Here is a 16561-nt window from a genome sequence, read left to right on the forward strand (position 1 = left end):
GCACCTGTGTGGACAACCTGGAAGAAGCTCCTGGCTCCTGGCTTCGGACAGCCCAGCTCCGGCCATTGCAACCAATTGGGGAGTGAACCAGTGGATGGAAGACCTCTCTCTCTCTCTCTGCCTTTCCTTCTCTCTCTGTGTAACTCTGGCTTTCAAATAAATAAATAAATCTTTAAAAAAAATACAATACCATGCCTATGATGACAGTGTCCTGTGCCACAATTTCCATAATATTTATAATTTATATAGTTATGACATAATCACACATAGAACATAGGGAGAATAAATATGCAGTAGCATGTATTAGTGTACAGAAATCTGATACATACAAGCAGCGGGAATGTGTGTGTGCAGCTGGAGTCTGCGTACGTCTTGCCTGTGCTGTTTGCACTGCATTCAGTCATGGGTTGTATAACGACAGTCCCGTCCATGGCTAGATTTACCACGGCGGTCTCATAAATGATATTGCCTACTGCCGTCATAACCGTCTTACTTTGTGTAAGTACACTGTGTGATGTTTGCACAAGGAAGAACTCCCCTAACGACACGTTTCTCAGAACATATCCCCTTTGCTGAGTGGCATGTGCTTGTATTGAAGGTCTTTCCAAATCAGCACACATAGAGCTTGTTTTTTTTTTTTTTTTAATAAACTTCATGAGGTTTACTTATCTATTTATTTGAAAGGCAGATTGACATAGAGGAAGTGGTAGAGATCTTCCATTTGCTGGTTCATTCTTCAAATGGTTGCAACATCCAGAACTAGGCCACACTAAAGCCAGGAGCCAGGAGCTCCATCCAGATCTTGTGTGTGGATGGAAGGGACCCAAATAGTTACGCCACCCCCTGCTGCCTCCCAGGCACATGAGCAGGAAACTGGATGGGAAACAGAGGCAGGACTCAAATCCAGCACTATGATACGGGATGCAGGCACCCCAAGCAGAGGCTTATCTGGCTGTGCTATAATGCCCACCTCAAACTTAATTACATTCTGCAAAGCCTTTTTAAAAAGTATAGTTATTTGAAAGGCAGCATGGCAGACATTCTGTCGGTTGGTTCACTCCCCAGACACCTGTGACAGCCCTTGCAGGGCCAGGCTGGAGCTGAGGGCAGGAACTCCATCTGGGTCGCTGTGTGCTGGTGGCAGGAACCCGAGTGCCTGAACCATCAGGAAGCTTCAGTGGGAAGCTGTACTGGAGTCAGAGTAGTCAGGGCTCAGCCTGGCCCTCCAGTAAAGTGTGGGATGCCGTGTCCCAGGCGTCAGCGCTACCTCCGTGCCACCATGCCTGCCCCAGCACACACACTCTACCTCACTCATTCTTTCCATGGCTACAGGAGCCATGGAATGCGTTCTCCATAACTTAGCTGGTTCCTTTCTGAGGGATATTTAGGTTGATGTCCGTCTGTTTCAATTTTCAGACAGTGATGAGCATTTAAAGGGACGAGGGTTGTGGAACAGCAAGTTGAACACTGCTTGGGACAACTGCATATCGGAGTGCCAGTTTGAGTCCTACCACTCTGCAGTCCCCATGTGATGCCTGCTAGATCTCTGTGTGTCACTCTGCCTTTCAAACTAATAAGTAAATCTTTTAAAAAACAAGTAGATCTTGGGGTGGGTGTTGAAAGCTAGCTGTTAAGCTGCCTGCGTCCTGCAGTGCTGTGCCTGGGTTTCACCCCTGGCTTGGGCTCATGGCTCCTGCTGGTGTGGATCCCAGGAGGCGGGATGATGGCTCCAAGCTGAGGGCCTGCCACCCATGTGCAGGACCTGCACTGCATTCCTGACTCAGGGCCCAGTTCCAGCCTTTGCAGGCATTTGGGGAGTGAACCAGCAGATGGGAACTCTGTCTTTTTGTCTCTCATCGACTCCTGTCTTCCCAATAAATAAACATTTAAAACATTAGAAAATATGGGTAAGCAATTGGTGCAGTGGTTACGAACCTTGGGATACCCATATACCCTATCGGAGTGCCCAAGTGTGAATCCTCGCTCTACTTCCGATTCTGGCTTCCTGCTGAGTACAGTGGTAAGGGCACAGGTGCTTGGTGTCTGCCACCCACATGAGAGACCCGGATTGAGTTGTGAGTTCCTGGCTTTGGCCTGGACCAGATCTGTGCGTTGAGGATATTTGAGGAGTAAACCAGCAACAGACGACAGCTTTATGTTTCTCTTTCAAATAAAATGAAAACAAAACTTAAAACTAATAGGTCTTTACATATTTGTGCAAGAATATCAATACAGTAAATTTCTAGAAGTGGAGCTGTTAGGTCAAAGAACAGATACATTTAAACATTTTTTTAAGGTTTGCTTATTTTTGTTTAAAGATTGTATTTATTTATTTGAGAGGTAGAGTTACAGAGAGAGAGAGAGAGAGAGGTCTTCCATCTGCTGGTTCTCTCCTCAAATGGCCACGTGGCCAGAGCTGTGCCCAACTGAAGCCAAGAGCCAGGAGCTTCTGGGTCTCCCACGCGGGTGCAGGGACCCAAGCACTTGGGTCATCTTCTACCACTTTCCAAGGCCATAGCAGAGAGCTGGATTAGAAGAAGAGCAGCCGGGACTAGAACCAGCACCCATTTGGGATGCTGGCAATACAGGTCGAGGCTTAGCTCACTAAGCCACAGCGCTGGCCCACATTTAAGCATTTTGATAGCTGCTTCCAAGTTGCCCTGTGATGTACAAACTCCCACTGCCACCAGCATTTCATTTTTTTTTTGACAGAGTTAGTGAGAGAGACAGAGAGAAAGGTTTTCCTTCTGTTGGTTCACTCCCCTAATGGCTGCTACGGCTGGTGTGCTGCACCGATCCGAAGGCAGGAGCCAGGTGCTTCTCCTGGTCTCCCATGTGGGTGCAGGGCCCAAGGACTTGGGCCATCCTCCACTGCACTCCCGGGCCACAGCAGAGAGCTGGCCTGGAAGAGGGGCAACCGGGACAGAATCCAGCGCCCCAACCGGGACTAGAACCCAGGGTGCCGGTGCCACAGGCAGAGGATTAGCCTAATGAGCCGCGGCACCAGCCAACATTTCATTTTTTTAAACCTTTTAGATGTTTGATGAAAAAAATTGGAACCTTATTTTTTTTTATTTTTATTTTTTGACAGGCAGAGTGGACAGTGAGAGAGAGAGAGAGACAGAGAGAAAGGTCTTCCTTTTGCCGTTGGTTCACCCTCCAATGGCCGCCGCGGCTGACGCGCTGCGGCCGGCGCACCGCGCTGATCCGAAGGCAGGAGCCAGGAGCCAGGTGCTTCTCCTGGTCTCCCATGTGGGTGCAGGGCCCAAGGACTTGGGCCATCCTCCACTGCACTCCCTGGCCACAGCAGAGGGCTGGCCTGGAAGAGGGGCAACCGGGACAGAATCCGGCGCCCCGACCGGGACTAGAACCCGGTGTGCCGGCGCCGCTAGGTGGAGGATTAGCCTAGTGAGCCGCGGCACCGGCCCCTGGAATCTTATTTTTTTCTGAAAATAAATGGTTCATATTTCTATTAATGTGCTCTATCCATGTCTTTTTTATTTTTATTTTTTTTAAATTTTTTTTTATTTATTTGAAAGATAGAGTTACAGAGAGAAGTAGAGACAGAGAGAGGTCTTCCATCTGCTGGTTCACTCCCCAGATGGCCGCAATGGCTAGAGCTGCACCGATCCGAAGCCAGGAGCCAGGAGCTTCTTCAGGTCTCCCACGTGGGTGCAGGGGCCCAAGGACTTGGGTCATCTTCTACTGCTTTCCCCATGCATAGCAGAGAGCTGGATTGGAAGTGGAGCAGCCAGGACTCAAATTGGCGCCCATATGAGATGCCAGCGCTTCAGGCTAGGGCTTTAACGCGCTGTGCCACAGCGCTGGCCCTGTATCCATGTCTTTTTTTTTTTTTTTAAAGTTTATTTAATCAATTGAAAGGCAGAGTGACAGTGAGGGAGAGATAGAGAAATCTTTCTTGTCGGTTCATTCCCTAAATGCCCACAATTGCTTGGGCTGGCCAGGTGGAAGCCAGGAGCTGGGTTTCCCATGTGGGTGACAGGAACCAAAGCCCCTGACCCCTCATCTGCTGCCTCCCAGATGCATTAGCAAGACACTGAATCAGAAGACAAAGTGGGGGGCCTGCACTGGGACGCAGCAGGTTAAAGCCACAGTGCTGCCCCAATATTAGTTTTAATCCATGTCATGTTTGAAGGCACTGGCTGTTCCAATTTACTTCTGCTAACCTCTATCTGTGCCTTCCAGCTCGGCAGCACTGATCTCCTGTGGTTATTGAGGGCGTAAATTGTGATTACATTGAATTCAAATGCACTAAGCAAAACTACACACCAGGTTTGGAAAATCTACACAGAAAAAAATTGTAAACCATCTCAAGAAGTTGAAAATATTCATTACATGATGAAATACTATTCTGGATATGCTGATTTAATACACTGGCTGCACAGCGCAGAACGGCTGCACTTCGCGTTTTGAGGAAGTTTGGCCAAATCCCGCCCCGTTGTTTACCCGCTGGCTTCTGCGCAGAACCGCGAACTTAATGAAGTTTGTCCCACTTCGTCTTCCGTCCGCTCCCAGGGTTTTCAGCGTGTGCAGGTTCCTACATCCCGGGAGACCCCAGCCATGGCGTTCATGTGTCAGCGGGACAGCTACGCCCGGGAGGTGCGGCCTGTGTGGCCGCGGTCCTGCTGCTGTGGGGTCGATGGGGCGGTTTGGGGAAGAGGGCGCCGTGTTGGGGGAGTGCGGGGTAGGCTGCCGTCGTGGTGTGGAGGGACTGGGGTCTCAGCTTGTTCTCTCATTCCTCCGGCCAGTTCACCACGACCGTGGTCTCCTGTAGCCCCGCGGAGCTGCAGATCGAAGGCAGCGCCGGGAAGAAGGAAGTGCTGAGCGGTTTCCATGTGGTGCTGGAAGACACGCTGCTCTTCCCCGAGGGCGGGGGCCAGGTACCAGGCCCGACCCTCTCCCCGAAAGCCCTTAAGTCCTTTACACTCAGGCGGAAATGCGCCCCTCCCCTTTTCTCAGCCATAGCGGTGCACGTGTACAATTCATTTTGTTGTTCATTTAAGAAATGCTTATCAGCAGATACGTGTCTACACATAACATGCGCTGCTGGGTATTATCTCAGGCTCCAAAGACAGACAGTGTGTGCCCAAAAATGCAGTGTTGAAATAAAAATAAAGCCGAGTAAGGGGAAGGAGTGAGGAGATGGTCTCCTAGCGCGTGGGGAGGGGAGAGCTGAGCCGTCCTAGTGGTGCTGGGGTGTGTGTGGGGGGCTACGCCTCCCTCCCCACAGCAGGTGCAAAAGCCCCGAGGTAGGAATTAGCCTAGAATGTTCATCAGGTGTTGAAAGAGGTGCTCCTGAGGGGCTTGCGGTCGGAGGTGCAGAGCACAGAGCAGGCTTTGCCAAACCGTGATGGGCTGGAGCCCAGGTACCGCTGCATTGGAAGAGGACGATAATGACACTGAAGGCGGGCGTCATGGGAGACTTTTCTGGCAGAGATTTAGCCCTCAGAGGGTTTGGCAGGCCCAATAGACTTGGAGCCCGCGGTGTATGTTGATGCTGTTGCTGAAAGACCGGAGATGGCGTCGGGATCAGCCGGGCCGGTGTGGAAGGCTCTGAGGGATGTGTTAAGGTGTGTGGATTCATTCAGGAAACAGTGGTGGGTCATGCCAGCTCTTAGGCAACAGAGACACGAGAAAGCGAGCCCAGGAAACTTGGTGCTGAGAATTCCAGTTTTACATCAGTGCCGGCAGTGTCATTGTTTCCCAACGTGGAGCTGTCTTGGTTTGCTGGAGGGACACCTGTGACCTCAGGGATCCACAGAAAGTCTCATTTGACGTCTCTTCTTTCAAGAAGTCTTCCCGGGTTCCCCGAAGACTGTTGGGTCTCTTCCCTGTGAGCTTCTTTCTTTCTTTTTTTAAGACTTTATTTATTTACTTGAAAGGCAGAGTTGGAGGGGAAGAAAGACAGATTTTCCATCTGCTGGTTCACTCCCCAAATGGCTGCAGTGGCCGGAGCTGTGCTGATCCAAAGCCAGGAGCCAGGAGCTTCTTCTGGGTCTCCCACGTGGGTGCAGGGACCCAAGGACTTGGGCCATCTTCTAATGCTTTTCCAGGCCATAGCAGAGAGCTGGAACGGAAGAGGAGCAGCCGGGGCTTGAGCTGGTGCCCATGTGGGATGCCATGCCGGCACTGCAGGTGGTGGCTGTACCTGCTACGCCACAGCGCTGGCCCCTCCCGTATACTTCTTGATGGCACAGTGTGTTACCAGTTGTATGGCAGTTGTCTGCTTACAGCTCTGTGCTCTCCAGACGCTTAAGTTCCACGAGGGATCATGACTTTTTATAATGTTTTTGGTCTGGCACAGTGTCTTGCAAGAAGTTGGCACTGGTCTTTTTTTTTTTAAGTGAATTTAATTGAATGAGTATTTTTAAAGATTATTTATTTATTTATTTAATTGAGAGGTAGAGTTACAGACAGTGCGAGGATGAGAGAGAGAGAAAGGTCTTCCATGCATTGGTTCACTCCCCAGATGGCCGCCATGGCCGGAGCTGCGCTGATCTGAGGCCATGAGCCTGGTGCTTCTTCCAGGTCTCCCACACGGCTTGCAGGGGCCCAAGCACTTGGGCCATCTTCTGCTGCTTTCCCAGGCCACAGCAGAGAGCTGGATTGGAAGAGGGGCTGCCGGGACTAGAACTGGCACCCGTGTGGGTTGCTGGCACCTCAAGCGAATGATTAACCTACTGTGCCACAGTGCCGGCCCCAGAATGAGTATTTTTGAGTCTGATGCTCGTAGCAGTGGAGAGGATGGAGTGGAAAGAGGGAGAAAAATTGAGGTCAGTTAAGATACTTAAAGAATGGAGGTTGGTTGAGTTTTACTAAATTCTTCATTGCTGTGGTTATAATCTCTCTTAATTCTGCTATTCTGTGTTGTAGAAGGAAATACATAGGTGTTCAGAGTCAAGAGGACAGAGAATCCTCTCGTGGACAAAACGAGCCCAGTGTACTTGGCATTGTCCTCTTCTCCCAGAGGGAGCTCAGGTTCTGGGTCACTCGCGCTTCCTCAGAGCGAGCCCGGCCTCACTGTCGGTTTCGTTTGCTTCCTACTTCCAGCCCGATGACCGTGGCACCATCAATGGCGTCTCAGTGCTCAGAGTGACCCGCCGAGGGCCGCAAGCTGACCATTTCACACAGACGGCCTTGACCCCTGGGAGCCAGGTGCAGGTCCGAGTGGACTGGGAGCGAAGGTTTGACCACATGCAGCAGCATTCAGGTGAGGAGGCGACAGGGGAGCTGCTGGCGGGGCGGCCGTGGCGTGTGGAACACGTGGAGCTGGGGCGTGGGCGCTCCTTCTGGAAGAGTCCGACCTGTCTGGTGTGAGCCCAGATTCAGGCCGGAGGAGGTAAATCAACAGTTAGGGTAGAAGCTGTGGGGTACCTGCCGGGTTTAGCTGTTACCTGATTCCTGTTTGATGTCTCCATCTGGGGATCTCTCAGGCTTTAAACTCACAGTGTACAAAGTGAGGGGTAGGCGTTTGACATGGTGTTTAAGATGCCACTCAACACGCCCCCATCCTGTACCTGAGTAACTGGTTCAAATCCCAGCACTTCTGCTTCCAGTCAGTTTCCTGTTAATGTGTATCCTGGGAAACAGCAGTGATGGCTCAAGTGTTTGGGTCCCTGCCACCCACTTGGGAGACCTGGACTGAGTTCCGGGCTCCTGACCTTGGCCTGACCCAACCCTTGCTGTTGCAGCATTTGGGGAGGGAACCAGTAAACGGCACTGTTGCTTTATCTTACATGGTTCTCTCCGCTTCCTGCCGTTGTCACCATCGGCATCCTAGTCCTGGCTCTGTTTTCCCTGGCCCTGGCGCTTCCTTGCTGATGGCACCACCGGCCGTGTTGCCCCTCTGTGGCTTGTTCAACATTCAGCAGCCAGAAGAATCTTTTTGAAAGGCAGAAAGAGAGAAGAAGAGGCGAAGAGGCAGTTTCTGTCCTCTGGTTCACTCCTCAAATGCCCACAATAGCTAAGGCTGGATCAGGTAGAAGCCAGGAGCCTGGAACCTGGTCTGGGATCCCATGTGGGTGGCAGGGAGCCAAGGACCTGAGCCATCACCTGCTGCCTCCCAGGGTGTGGCAGCAGGAAGCTGGAGCTGGAGGCAGAGCTGGGACTTGGACCCAGGCACCCCGATACGGGCTGTCCCCAGAGGAGTCTTTCAAAGTGCAAATCTGGGTGTGGGCCTTTGGCCTGGTAGTTAAGCTGCCAATTAAGATACCGGTGTCCCACATGAGAGTAGCTGGGTTTGATGCTTGGCTCTGGGTCCTGGCTCCAACTTCCTGCTAATGAAGACTTGGGAGGCAGCAGTGGTAGCTCAGGCCCAAGATAGGTTCCTGCCTCCAGGTGGCAGATGTAGGTTGAGTTCCTGGCTGTATTCAGCAAAGAGCTAAAGCCATTGCAGGCATTTAGGGAGTACATCAGCTGTTGCAAGCTCTGTCTCCTGCCTCTCCAAAAAAAAAAAAGTGTGTGTGTGTGTGTGTGTGTGTGTGTGTGTGTGTATTTAGAGTCTGATTATGTCACTGCCTTGCTCTCTTGCTTTAAGATCTTCAGAGGGGTCCTGTTGTTTCCGTGTAAGCCTCCGAGCCCCGCCTGGCCAGCCCTCATCTGCCACTCCAGCCTCATGTTGCGCTTCCACCTTGCTCTCTGGGTCCTAGCCTTTCTCTGGATTCTTTGAATACAGTCCTGCCTTTTCTTCCTCAGGGCCTTTGGCTGTCACGTCTCCTCTGCCTTCCTGGTTCATTCCTCTGACTTCTTTCTGCTCTTCCTCCTCTCGCCTGTCACTGTCGTCGGTCAGGGATCCTGCTGTGTCTCTGATGTCAGACCCCGTGCCTTGCACATGGTCGACACGCACCTTCGTGTTTGTTGAGTGGACGGGTGCCGTGCGTTAGCACCTGAGTTCCAGGCCTGCTCTGAGAGCTGACGTTGTCTTGGCGAGTTGCTTGACTTCTCTAGCCCTTAGTTTCCTCATCTGTGAAATGGCCTCATAGGGCCTCTTGCAGAATTCTCAAGATGGTTTCCAATGAAGTATCCAAAGCATATTAGCCAGGGCCTGGGGCCCTGTGACGGTGGCGTTGTGGGAGTGTGTGGCTGGGCTTCTCACTTAGCTCCTGTCTCTTGCTCTCTCTGCCCAGGGCAGCATCTTATCACAGCCGTTGCTGACCATCTGTTTGGGCTGAAGACAACATCATGGTGAGCAGGAGGCCTAAGGCTGACGGTAGGGCCTGGATCCTTGGCTGCCAGCTCTCTTCCCAGTACTGGGTGGAGGGGTAGGAGGGGAAAAGGGTAAACTCAGGGGTAGGAGAAGAGATGTCTGCTTTTGCTCATGAAAGGAATGGAATTTGGAGACCAGAGACCTAGGGGGCGAATCCTGGCTCCACCACTCACTGGCTACGTGGCCTTGATCGTGTTCCTTAATACCCCACCCCTCAAATGGGAGTGACACTTCCAACCTTGTGAGGACTGAGTAAGGTAACTGATACAAGAATTTCTTGTGACCTTGTTGTTCCAATCGGCGTCCTGTGACCCCTCTCCTCGTGGCAGGGAGCTCGGGAGGCTCCGGAGCACGATCGAGCTAGACAGCCCCTCTGTGAGTGCAGAGCAAGCAGCCGCCATCGAGCAGAGCGTCAATGAGAAAATCAGGGATCGGCTGCCCGTGCACGTGCGAGAACTGAGCCTGGAGGATCCTGAGGTGGAGCAGGTGCGGACGAGCCGGGAGCTGGCCCCCCAGAGCGGCTGTCCCTGGGCTCCTCCTCAAGGTTCACGCAGCCCTTCTCCCTTGCCCGGCTTCCAGGTGCGGGGCCGGGGCTTGCCAGATGACCACGCCGGGCCCATCCGGGTCATTACCATCCAGGGTGTGGATTCCAACATGTGCTGCGGGACCCACGTGAGCAATCTCAGTGACCTGCAGGTAGGTGGGGGCCGTGGAGTGGGGGAGTCTGAGGTTTCAGGGGAGCAGAGAGAGGGACACCTGAGCTGTCCCACACGAAGTCTCTCCCTCGTTGCTGCAGGACGAGGTGGAGGTCTTGGTTGCACCTGCCCTCTGGTTCCAGGACCACTGCGACCTGTGTGTGTGTGTGTGTGTGTGTGTGTGCTACTCTCGTAGGTCATTAAGATTCTGGGCACCGAGAAGGGGAAGAAGAACAAAACCAACTTGATATTCCTGGCTGGGAACCGGGTGCTGAGCTGGATGGAGAGAAGCCATGGCACTGAGAAGGCACTGACCGCCCTGCTCAAGTATGCCCCTCTCGGTTGCCTCTCGGTCCTTGCTTCCTGGACACTGGGGGCTTAGCCTGCCCGCCTGTCAGGCAGACATAGCCGCCTGCCCCTGGGGGTGAGGTGCAGGTGTAAACGTTAGAGTGCATTGGATAGCGCCTCAGACCCACAGGAGACAGTTTAGCCCCTCGTTCCCAAGCAGCCTCCTCCCAGGTTCCCCAGGTCCCCATCTGGAGGGAGGCGCCCTAGCGAGAAGAGCATTGCTGATTGAGGCCCCGGTGCCGGCAGGAACTGGGCAGCGGGGCGATCACCACTGACTTTGTGTCACAGGTGTGGAGCTGAGGATCACGTGGAAGCGGTGAGGAAGCTCCAGAACTCCACCAAGCTCCTGCAGAAGGTGATCCATTCCAGGGCGGGCGGAGAGGGCTCGGGCTGTGCCTGCGCTGGGGCCCTCGAGACGCAGTTCTGGGCCTCAGCGGATGTGCGGCTCATCGAAGCGGGCGGTGGGGAGAAGGTGGAGTGAAGGTGGGCCTGTCCACCTGTCCACCCAGTGTTCTGTCCCTTTCAGAACAACCTGAATCTGCTCCGAGACCTGGCTGTGCACATTGCCCACAGCCTGCGGAACAGCCCAGACTGGGGAGGTGTGGTTGTGTTACACAGGTGAGGAATCAGGAGCCGGAGACCAGGCGGGGGCCGTGTTGGGCTCGGGGCTCCACATCTCCCCTGTGTACTGGGCCCGGTGGGAGGAGCGTCGCTCACTGGTGTTCTCAAGGCTGAGGAGACCCTGAGAGATGTGTTACCTATCAGAGTTCCTCACTGTACCCTGTTCCTTGTTAAATATTTTTATTTATTTGCGAGGGAGAGAGAGCATTCCCATCTGCTGGTTCACTCTCCACCTACCTGCAAAGGCTGGGATGGCCTGGGCCGAGAGCCCAGTCCAGGTCCCCAAGTGGGTGGCAGGAAGCTCATTACTCGAGCCACCACTGCTGCTTCCTGGGGTCCACTTTGGCAAGAAGCTGGACTCAGCAGCCAGAGCTAGGGGTCAAACCCAGGCCTCCAGAGTGGGACACGGGCACATTACGGGCGTGGTGAGCACTAGGCCTAACCGCCCTGTCCCTGTTTCCTCGGCACCTTCCCTCGCCTCTCTGTCCTGTAGATTCCCACTTAGCCTGCTGAGTTACGTTTAAGGGAATAGAAGCAAACCCAGAGATTGTTTACAAATGGCTGCTGCTGGAAGGCACCGTGCCGGCCCCCAGTGGGTACTCTCTCTTTGTGAAAGGGTCTGGAACTTTGTGCATGCAAATAGGCAGCAGAGAGACCGGCTTCCTGCGGTTTCACAGCCGCCACTCCAACCTGGATCTCACATCTGCCCTTTGCCGTAGGAAGGAGGCTGATTCCGAGTTCATGAATATCATTGCTAACGAGATTGGGTCAGAGGTAAGAGGAGCACAGTCCCCCCCCCCCCCCCATAGAGATGCAGGGAGGTAGAGTGAGGGGCTTTAGTTTAGATGAAGTCCTTCTTTAGGAAAAGAAACGATTCTGTAATGTTTTCTTGGTGTTACCTGGATGTCAAGTTCTGTCTTGGGTATTAAGCTAGATCTGTATATTAATCAGTCTGGGAATGTGGCATTTAAGAAGATTGATTGATTGATTGATTGATTTGAAAGGCAGAACAGAGAGAAAGGTAGAGACAGAGAGAGAGGTCTTCCATCGACTGCTTCACAGCAGGGCTGGGCCAGGCTGAAGCCAGGAGCTTCTTCTAGGTCTCCCACGTGGGTGTCAGGGGACCAACGACTTGAGCCATCTTGTGCTGCTTTCCTAGACACATTAGCAGGGAGCTGGATCAGAATTTGAACAACTGGGCCTCTAACTGGCCTCTCAAATAAATAAATCTTTAGAAAGAAGAAAGGGGACCCGGCACTGTGGCCTAGTGGGTAAAGCCACCGCTTGCAGAGCCAGCATCCCATATAGATACCGGGTCAAGTCCTGGCTGCTCCTCTTCCGATCCAGCTCTCTGCTGTGGCCTGGGAAAGCAGTGGAAGATGGCCCAAGTTCTTGGGCCCCTGCACCTGCCTGGGAGACCAGGAAGAAACTCCAGGCTCCTGGCTTTGGATCAGCTCAGCTCCCGCCGTTGTGGCTATCTGGGGAGTGAACCAGCAGATGGAAGACCTCTCTCTGCCTCTGCCTCACTGTAACTCTGCCTTTCAAATAAATAAATAATAAATAAAAATGATTTACTTGAAAGACAGCGTCACTGAGAGGGAGATATGGAGGGCCAGCGATTTTCCATATGCTGGGCCACTATTTGGAATCTCCCACATGGGTGGAAGGAGCTCAAGTATTTGGGCCATCCTCTGCTGCTTCCCCAGGCACACTAGCAGGGAGCTGGATCAGAAGCAAAGCAGTCAGGATGCAAACTGCTGCTCCCATACGGGATGTGGGCATCCCAGGCTGGTGGCTCCTCCTGTTGTATCCTGATGCCCACCCTAAAGTTCTTAGAGTCAGCCACTCTCAAAAAGTTTCTAGGGAGCTATTGTGGGATGCGGGGGTTTAAACTGATGATGCCTGTGACACCAGCATCCCATCTGGACACCTGTTCGAGTCCCGGCTGCTCTGCTTCCGATCCAGCTCCCTGCTAATGTATCTGGGAAAGCAGCGGAAGATGGCTCAAATAATGGGCTCCTACCACCCATGTGGGAGACCTGGATGGAATTTCTGGCTCCCAGCTTTGCCTTGGCCCAGCTTCCTACTCCACTTCCTGCGCCCTGCCCCATAACTCTGTCTTTCAGATGAGTAAAATAAATCTTATAAAAAACCAAAAAGACCCTTGGCCCTAGAGAACCAGGTCAGGAACATCACTCCATGGGTTAGGAGAAAATGCCTTTTTTAAAAAAAGATTTATTTTACTTTAATTTTATTTGAAAGGCAGAGTTAGAGAGAGAGAGAGATCTTTCATCTGGTTCACTCCCCAGTAGGGGGCAGTGAGGCTAAAGCCAGGCATTTCATCCAGGCCTCCCACGCCGGTGCAGGGGCCCAAGCTCTTGGGCCGTCCTCCACTGCCTTCCTAGGCACACCAGCAGGGACCCGGATCGCAACTGGAGCAGCCAAAACTCCCACTGGCACCCTGTGGGGTACAGCATTGCAGGCCGCAGCGCCAGCCCTGGAGAAAATGTCTTGAGGCTGAGCAAGGCGCAGGGTCTCAGTGGGCTGACCCCACCTCCTCCGTACCAGGGCTCATCTCCTTGTCTTGCCTCCTAGGAGACCCTCCTGTTCTTAACTGTTGGTGATGAGAAAGGTGCTGGGCTCTTCTTACTGGCAGGGCCAGCTGAGGCCGTGGAGATCCTAGGGCCCAGGTAATCCCACGTGGGCGCCCTCGTGTGGGTGGGAGAGCCTGCTGCTGCGGCTGTTGGCCCACAGGAGGCCCATCACACCTGCGATCTCACTGCTTCGCATCCCGGGCAGTCACGAGGCCATGCAGAGGAGGTTCTCCTCACCATCATTCCCCGTGTGACAGATGAGGGACCTCGCAGGGTGGCAGAACTGAGGCTTGAACCCGGGTCCTCTGACTCCAGTTCTCATGTGCTTAGGTTTTTTCCTTTTAGAAATTTAGATTTCTAAGTGACAATACACATGAATGCAGGTGCTAGATTATCATATCAGTAGTCAGATGGAGCAGCTTTTTTTTTTAATTTTAAATATTTATTTATTTTATTTGAAAGGCAGAGTTACAGAGAAAGAAAGGGATACAGAGAGAGAGAGAGAGAGAGATAAAGAGCTTCAATCTGCTGGTTCATCCTCAAGTGGCCACAATGGCCAGAGCTGGGACAGACCAAAGCCAGGAGCCAAGAGCTGCTTTTGGGTCTCCCACATGGGTACAGGGGCCATCTGTTGTTTTCCCAGGTCATTAGCAGGGAGCTGGATTGGAAGTGGAGCAGCTGGGAATCTGAGCCCATTCCCAAATGGGATGCTGGCATCACAGCAGCAGCGTAACCCACGGTGCCACAGCACTGGCCCCTGGAGCAGGTCCTTAAGGCATCAGCAAAGCAGAGGCACAAACTTTGGGGGGAAAAATTTGGATTTTGAGACTAGATCAAAAAAGACAGTGAACGTAGTTATGGACAAATTAGAACCTTACAGACTTCTTTACCCTGCGCTCAGTGTTTATATTTTCTTTGTTCTTTTCCTTTTTTTTTTTTTTTTTTTTTGACAGGCAAAGTGGACAGTGAGAGAGACAGAGAAAGGTCTTCCTTTGCCGTTGGTTCACCCTCCAATGGCCGCCATGGCCAGCATGCTGCGGCCGGCGCACTGCGCTGATCCGATGGCAGGAGCCAGGAGCCAGGTGCTTTTCCTGGTCTCCCATGAGGTGCAGGGCCCAAGCACCTGGGCCATCCTCCACTGCACTCCATGGCCACAGCAGAGAGCTGGCCTGGAAGAGGGGCAACCGGGCAGAATCCGGTGCCCTGACTGGGACTAGAACCCGGTGTGCCAGCGCCGCTAGGCGGAGGATTAGCCTAGTGAGCCGCGGCGCCGGCCTCCTTTTTTTTTTTTTTTTTTTTAAGATTTATTTGTTTATTTGAAAGGCAGAGTTACAGAGAAAGAGAGAGACAGAGAGATCTTCTGTCTGCTAGTTCACTCTCCAGATCTCTCCAGATCAAATGGCCACAATGGTCAGTGCTGGGCTAGGGCAAAGCCAGGAGGAGCCAGGTGCCTCATCCGGGTCTCCCATGTAGGTGGCAGGGCCACCTTCCCAGGGGCATCAGCAGGGAGCTCGGATCAGAAGTGGAACAGCCAGCATCCCAGGTGGCGGCTGAGCCCGCTGCACCACAATGCCAGCCCTGTTTCTATTTTCTTACTAAGTTTGATGGGTAGATTTCTAATTCCTGTCCTGAGTGTTTTCAGAGTCCTGAGGGACTCTGACGGACACGAGTTCATTGGAAAACACTGGAGGAAAACAGATGTTTCCCACAGGCAGCCCTGTGTGGCCTGTAGCCTGGTTTGGCCTGTGCACTGTTTTAAATTTTTTAAACTTAGTTACTATGCTTTAAAATTAGGCAATTTTCACACTAAAATCACCAAGTATTAAAACAGTAAGTTCTGGCAGGCCCTGGGCGTGGCCACTGCCCCAGGGGCCGAGCAGTGGACACCCTCAGTGTGGCCTCCCTGCTGCTCTCACTTCTACCCAGCTTGCTCCCTGCCGCGGGCCCGTGGGAGACACTTAGTTGTTTCCAGTTCTTCCTTCTCCAGGGCCCGTGTGCCTGTGGGCGAGGTGTGTGGGGGAGAAATCCCCAGGCCCGGGGCGGGGGAGAGACTCAGGGCTGCCCTTGGGGTGAGTGTGTGGCTTTCCCCTCAGAGACCTTCCGCCTAACCTCTCCCTCACTCTGTCCCCCAGGGTGGCTGAGGTCCTGGAAGGCAAAGGAGCAGGGAAGAAGGGCCGCTTCCAGGGCAAGGCCACCAAAATGAGCCGGCGAGCGGAGGTGCGGGCACTTCTCCAGGACTACGTCAGCGCGCAGAGCGCCGAGGAGTGAGGACGCAGGCGCCGTCTCCCGGGAGCCTGCGCGGTCTTTCGGACAGTAAAATAGTGTGATTGTGGGTGGCCGAGCTGCCGCCTAGGCTCACGTGGCTCGTTTCTGCAGCGAGCTCCCACTGCGTATGTGAGTAGCATTTGCTGGTGAATAAACCGGTTTCTAGTTTGGCCTGTTTGGCCTAAGCTGCACGAGTGGACGTTATGTTGATGGAATGCACTGGCTTCTAAGCCCGGCTGAGACCTCTCTTCATGGAGAAATAGAGTTCCTGAGGAGAGTACAGATCCACCAGAGGCTCCGCCCAGGACTTGGCCTCATTCAGATCTCCTCCTTTTCTTTTCCCAGTATGGTGTTTCAGAACTAAAAAGCATCACAGAGTTTGCAAATCCTGAGAAACACAGAGCATGTGGTAGCAGGGGCTGGCATGGTGCTTCAGCAGGTTAGGCTGTGCCGTTCCTTACTGCAGTGCCAGTTCAGGTCCCTGCTGCTCCACTTCCGATCCAGCTCCCTGCTGGTGCACCTGGGGAGGCAGCAGAAGATGGTCCAGGTACCTGGGTCCCTGATACCCACGTGGGAGACCTGGATGAGTTCCAGGCTCCTGGCTTCAGCCTGTCTCTGTGCCAGCCATTGAGGCCATTTGGGGGTGTGAAGCAGTAGATAGAAGATTATCTGTCACTGCCTTTCAAATAAATAAATGAATAAATAAATTCTTTAAAAAAGTATACAGTAGAAAGATGCTTGGGGCCAGTGTGTGGCAGAGTGGATTAAACCACCTCCTGCAGCACCAGTTCGAGTCCCGGCTGCTCCACTTC

General features: G+C 53.0%; 1 protein-coding gene across 1 annotated transcript; it reads left to right on the forward strand.

Annotated features, from left to right (window-relative positions):
* The first annotated feature begins 4461 nt into the window (after nucleotides 1-4461).
* AARSD1 (alanyl-tRNA synthetase domain containing 1) lies at nucleotides 4462-15940 on the forward strand. The gene is made up of 12 exons (XM_002719416.5): nucleotides 4462-4620; nucleotides 4770-4901; nucleotides 7072-7231; nucleotides 9147-9204; nucleotides 9556-9712; nucleotides 9806-9922; nucleotides 10118-10248; nucleotides 10558-10624; nucleotides 10796-10887; nucleotides 11610-11664; nucleotides 13486-13580; nucleotides 15617-15940. Exons 1-12 carry the CDS (start codon nucleotides 4582-4584, stop codon nucleotides 15750-15752), a joined length of 1239 nt encoding a protein of 412 aa, XP_002719462.3. The 5' UTR covers nucleotides 4462-4581; the 3' UTR covers nucleotides 15753-15940.
* The last annotated feature ends 621 nt before the right edge of the window (nucleotides 15941-16561 follow it).

The sequence above is a fragment of the Oryctolagus cuniculus genome, chromosome 17 (genome assembly GCF_964237555.1).
Source record: "Oryctolagus cuniculus chromosome 17, mOryCun1.1, whole genome shotgun sequence".
Lineage (NCBI taxonomy): Eukaryota > Metazoa > Chordata > Mammalia > Lagomorpha > Leporidae > Oryctolagus > Oryctolagus cuniculus.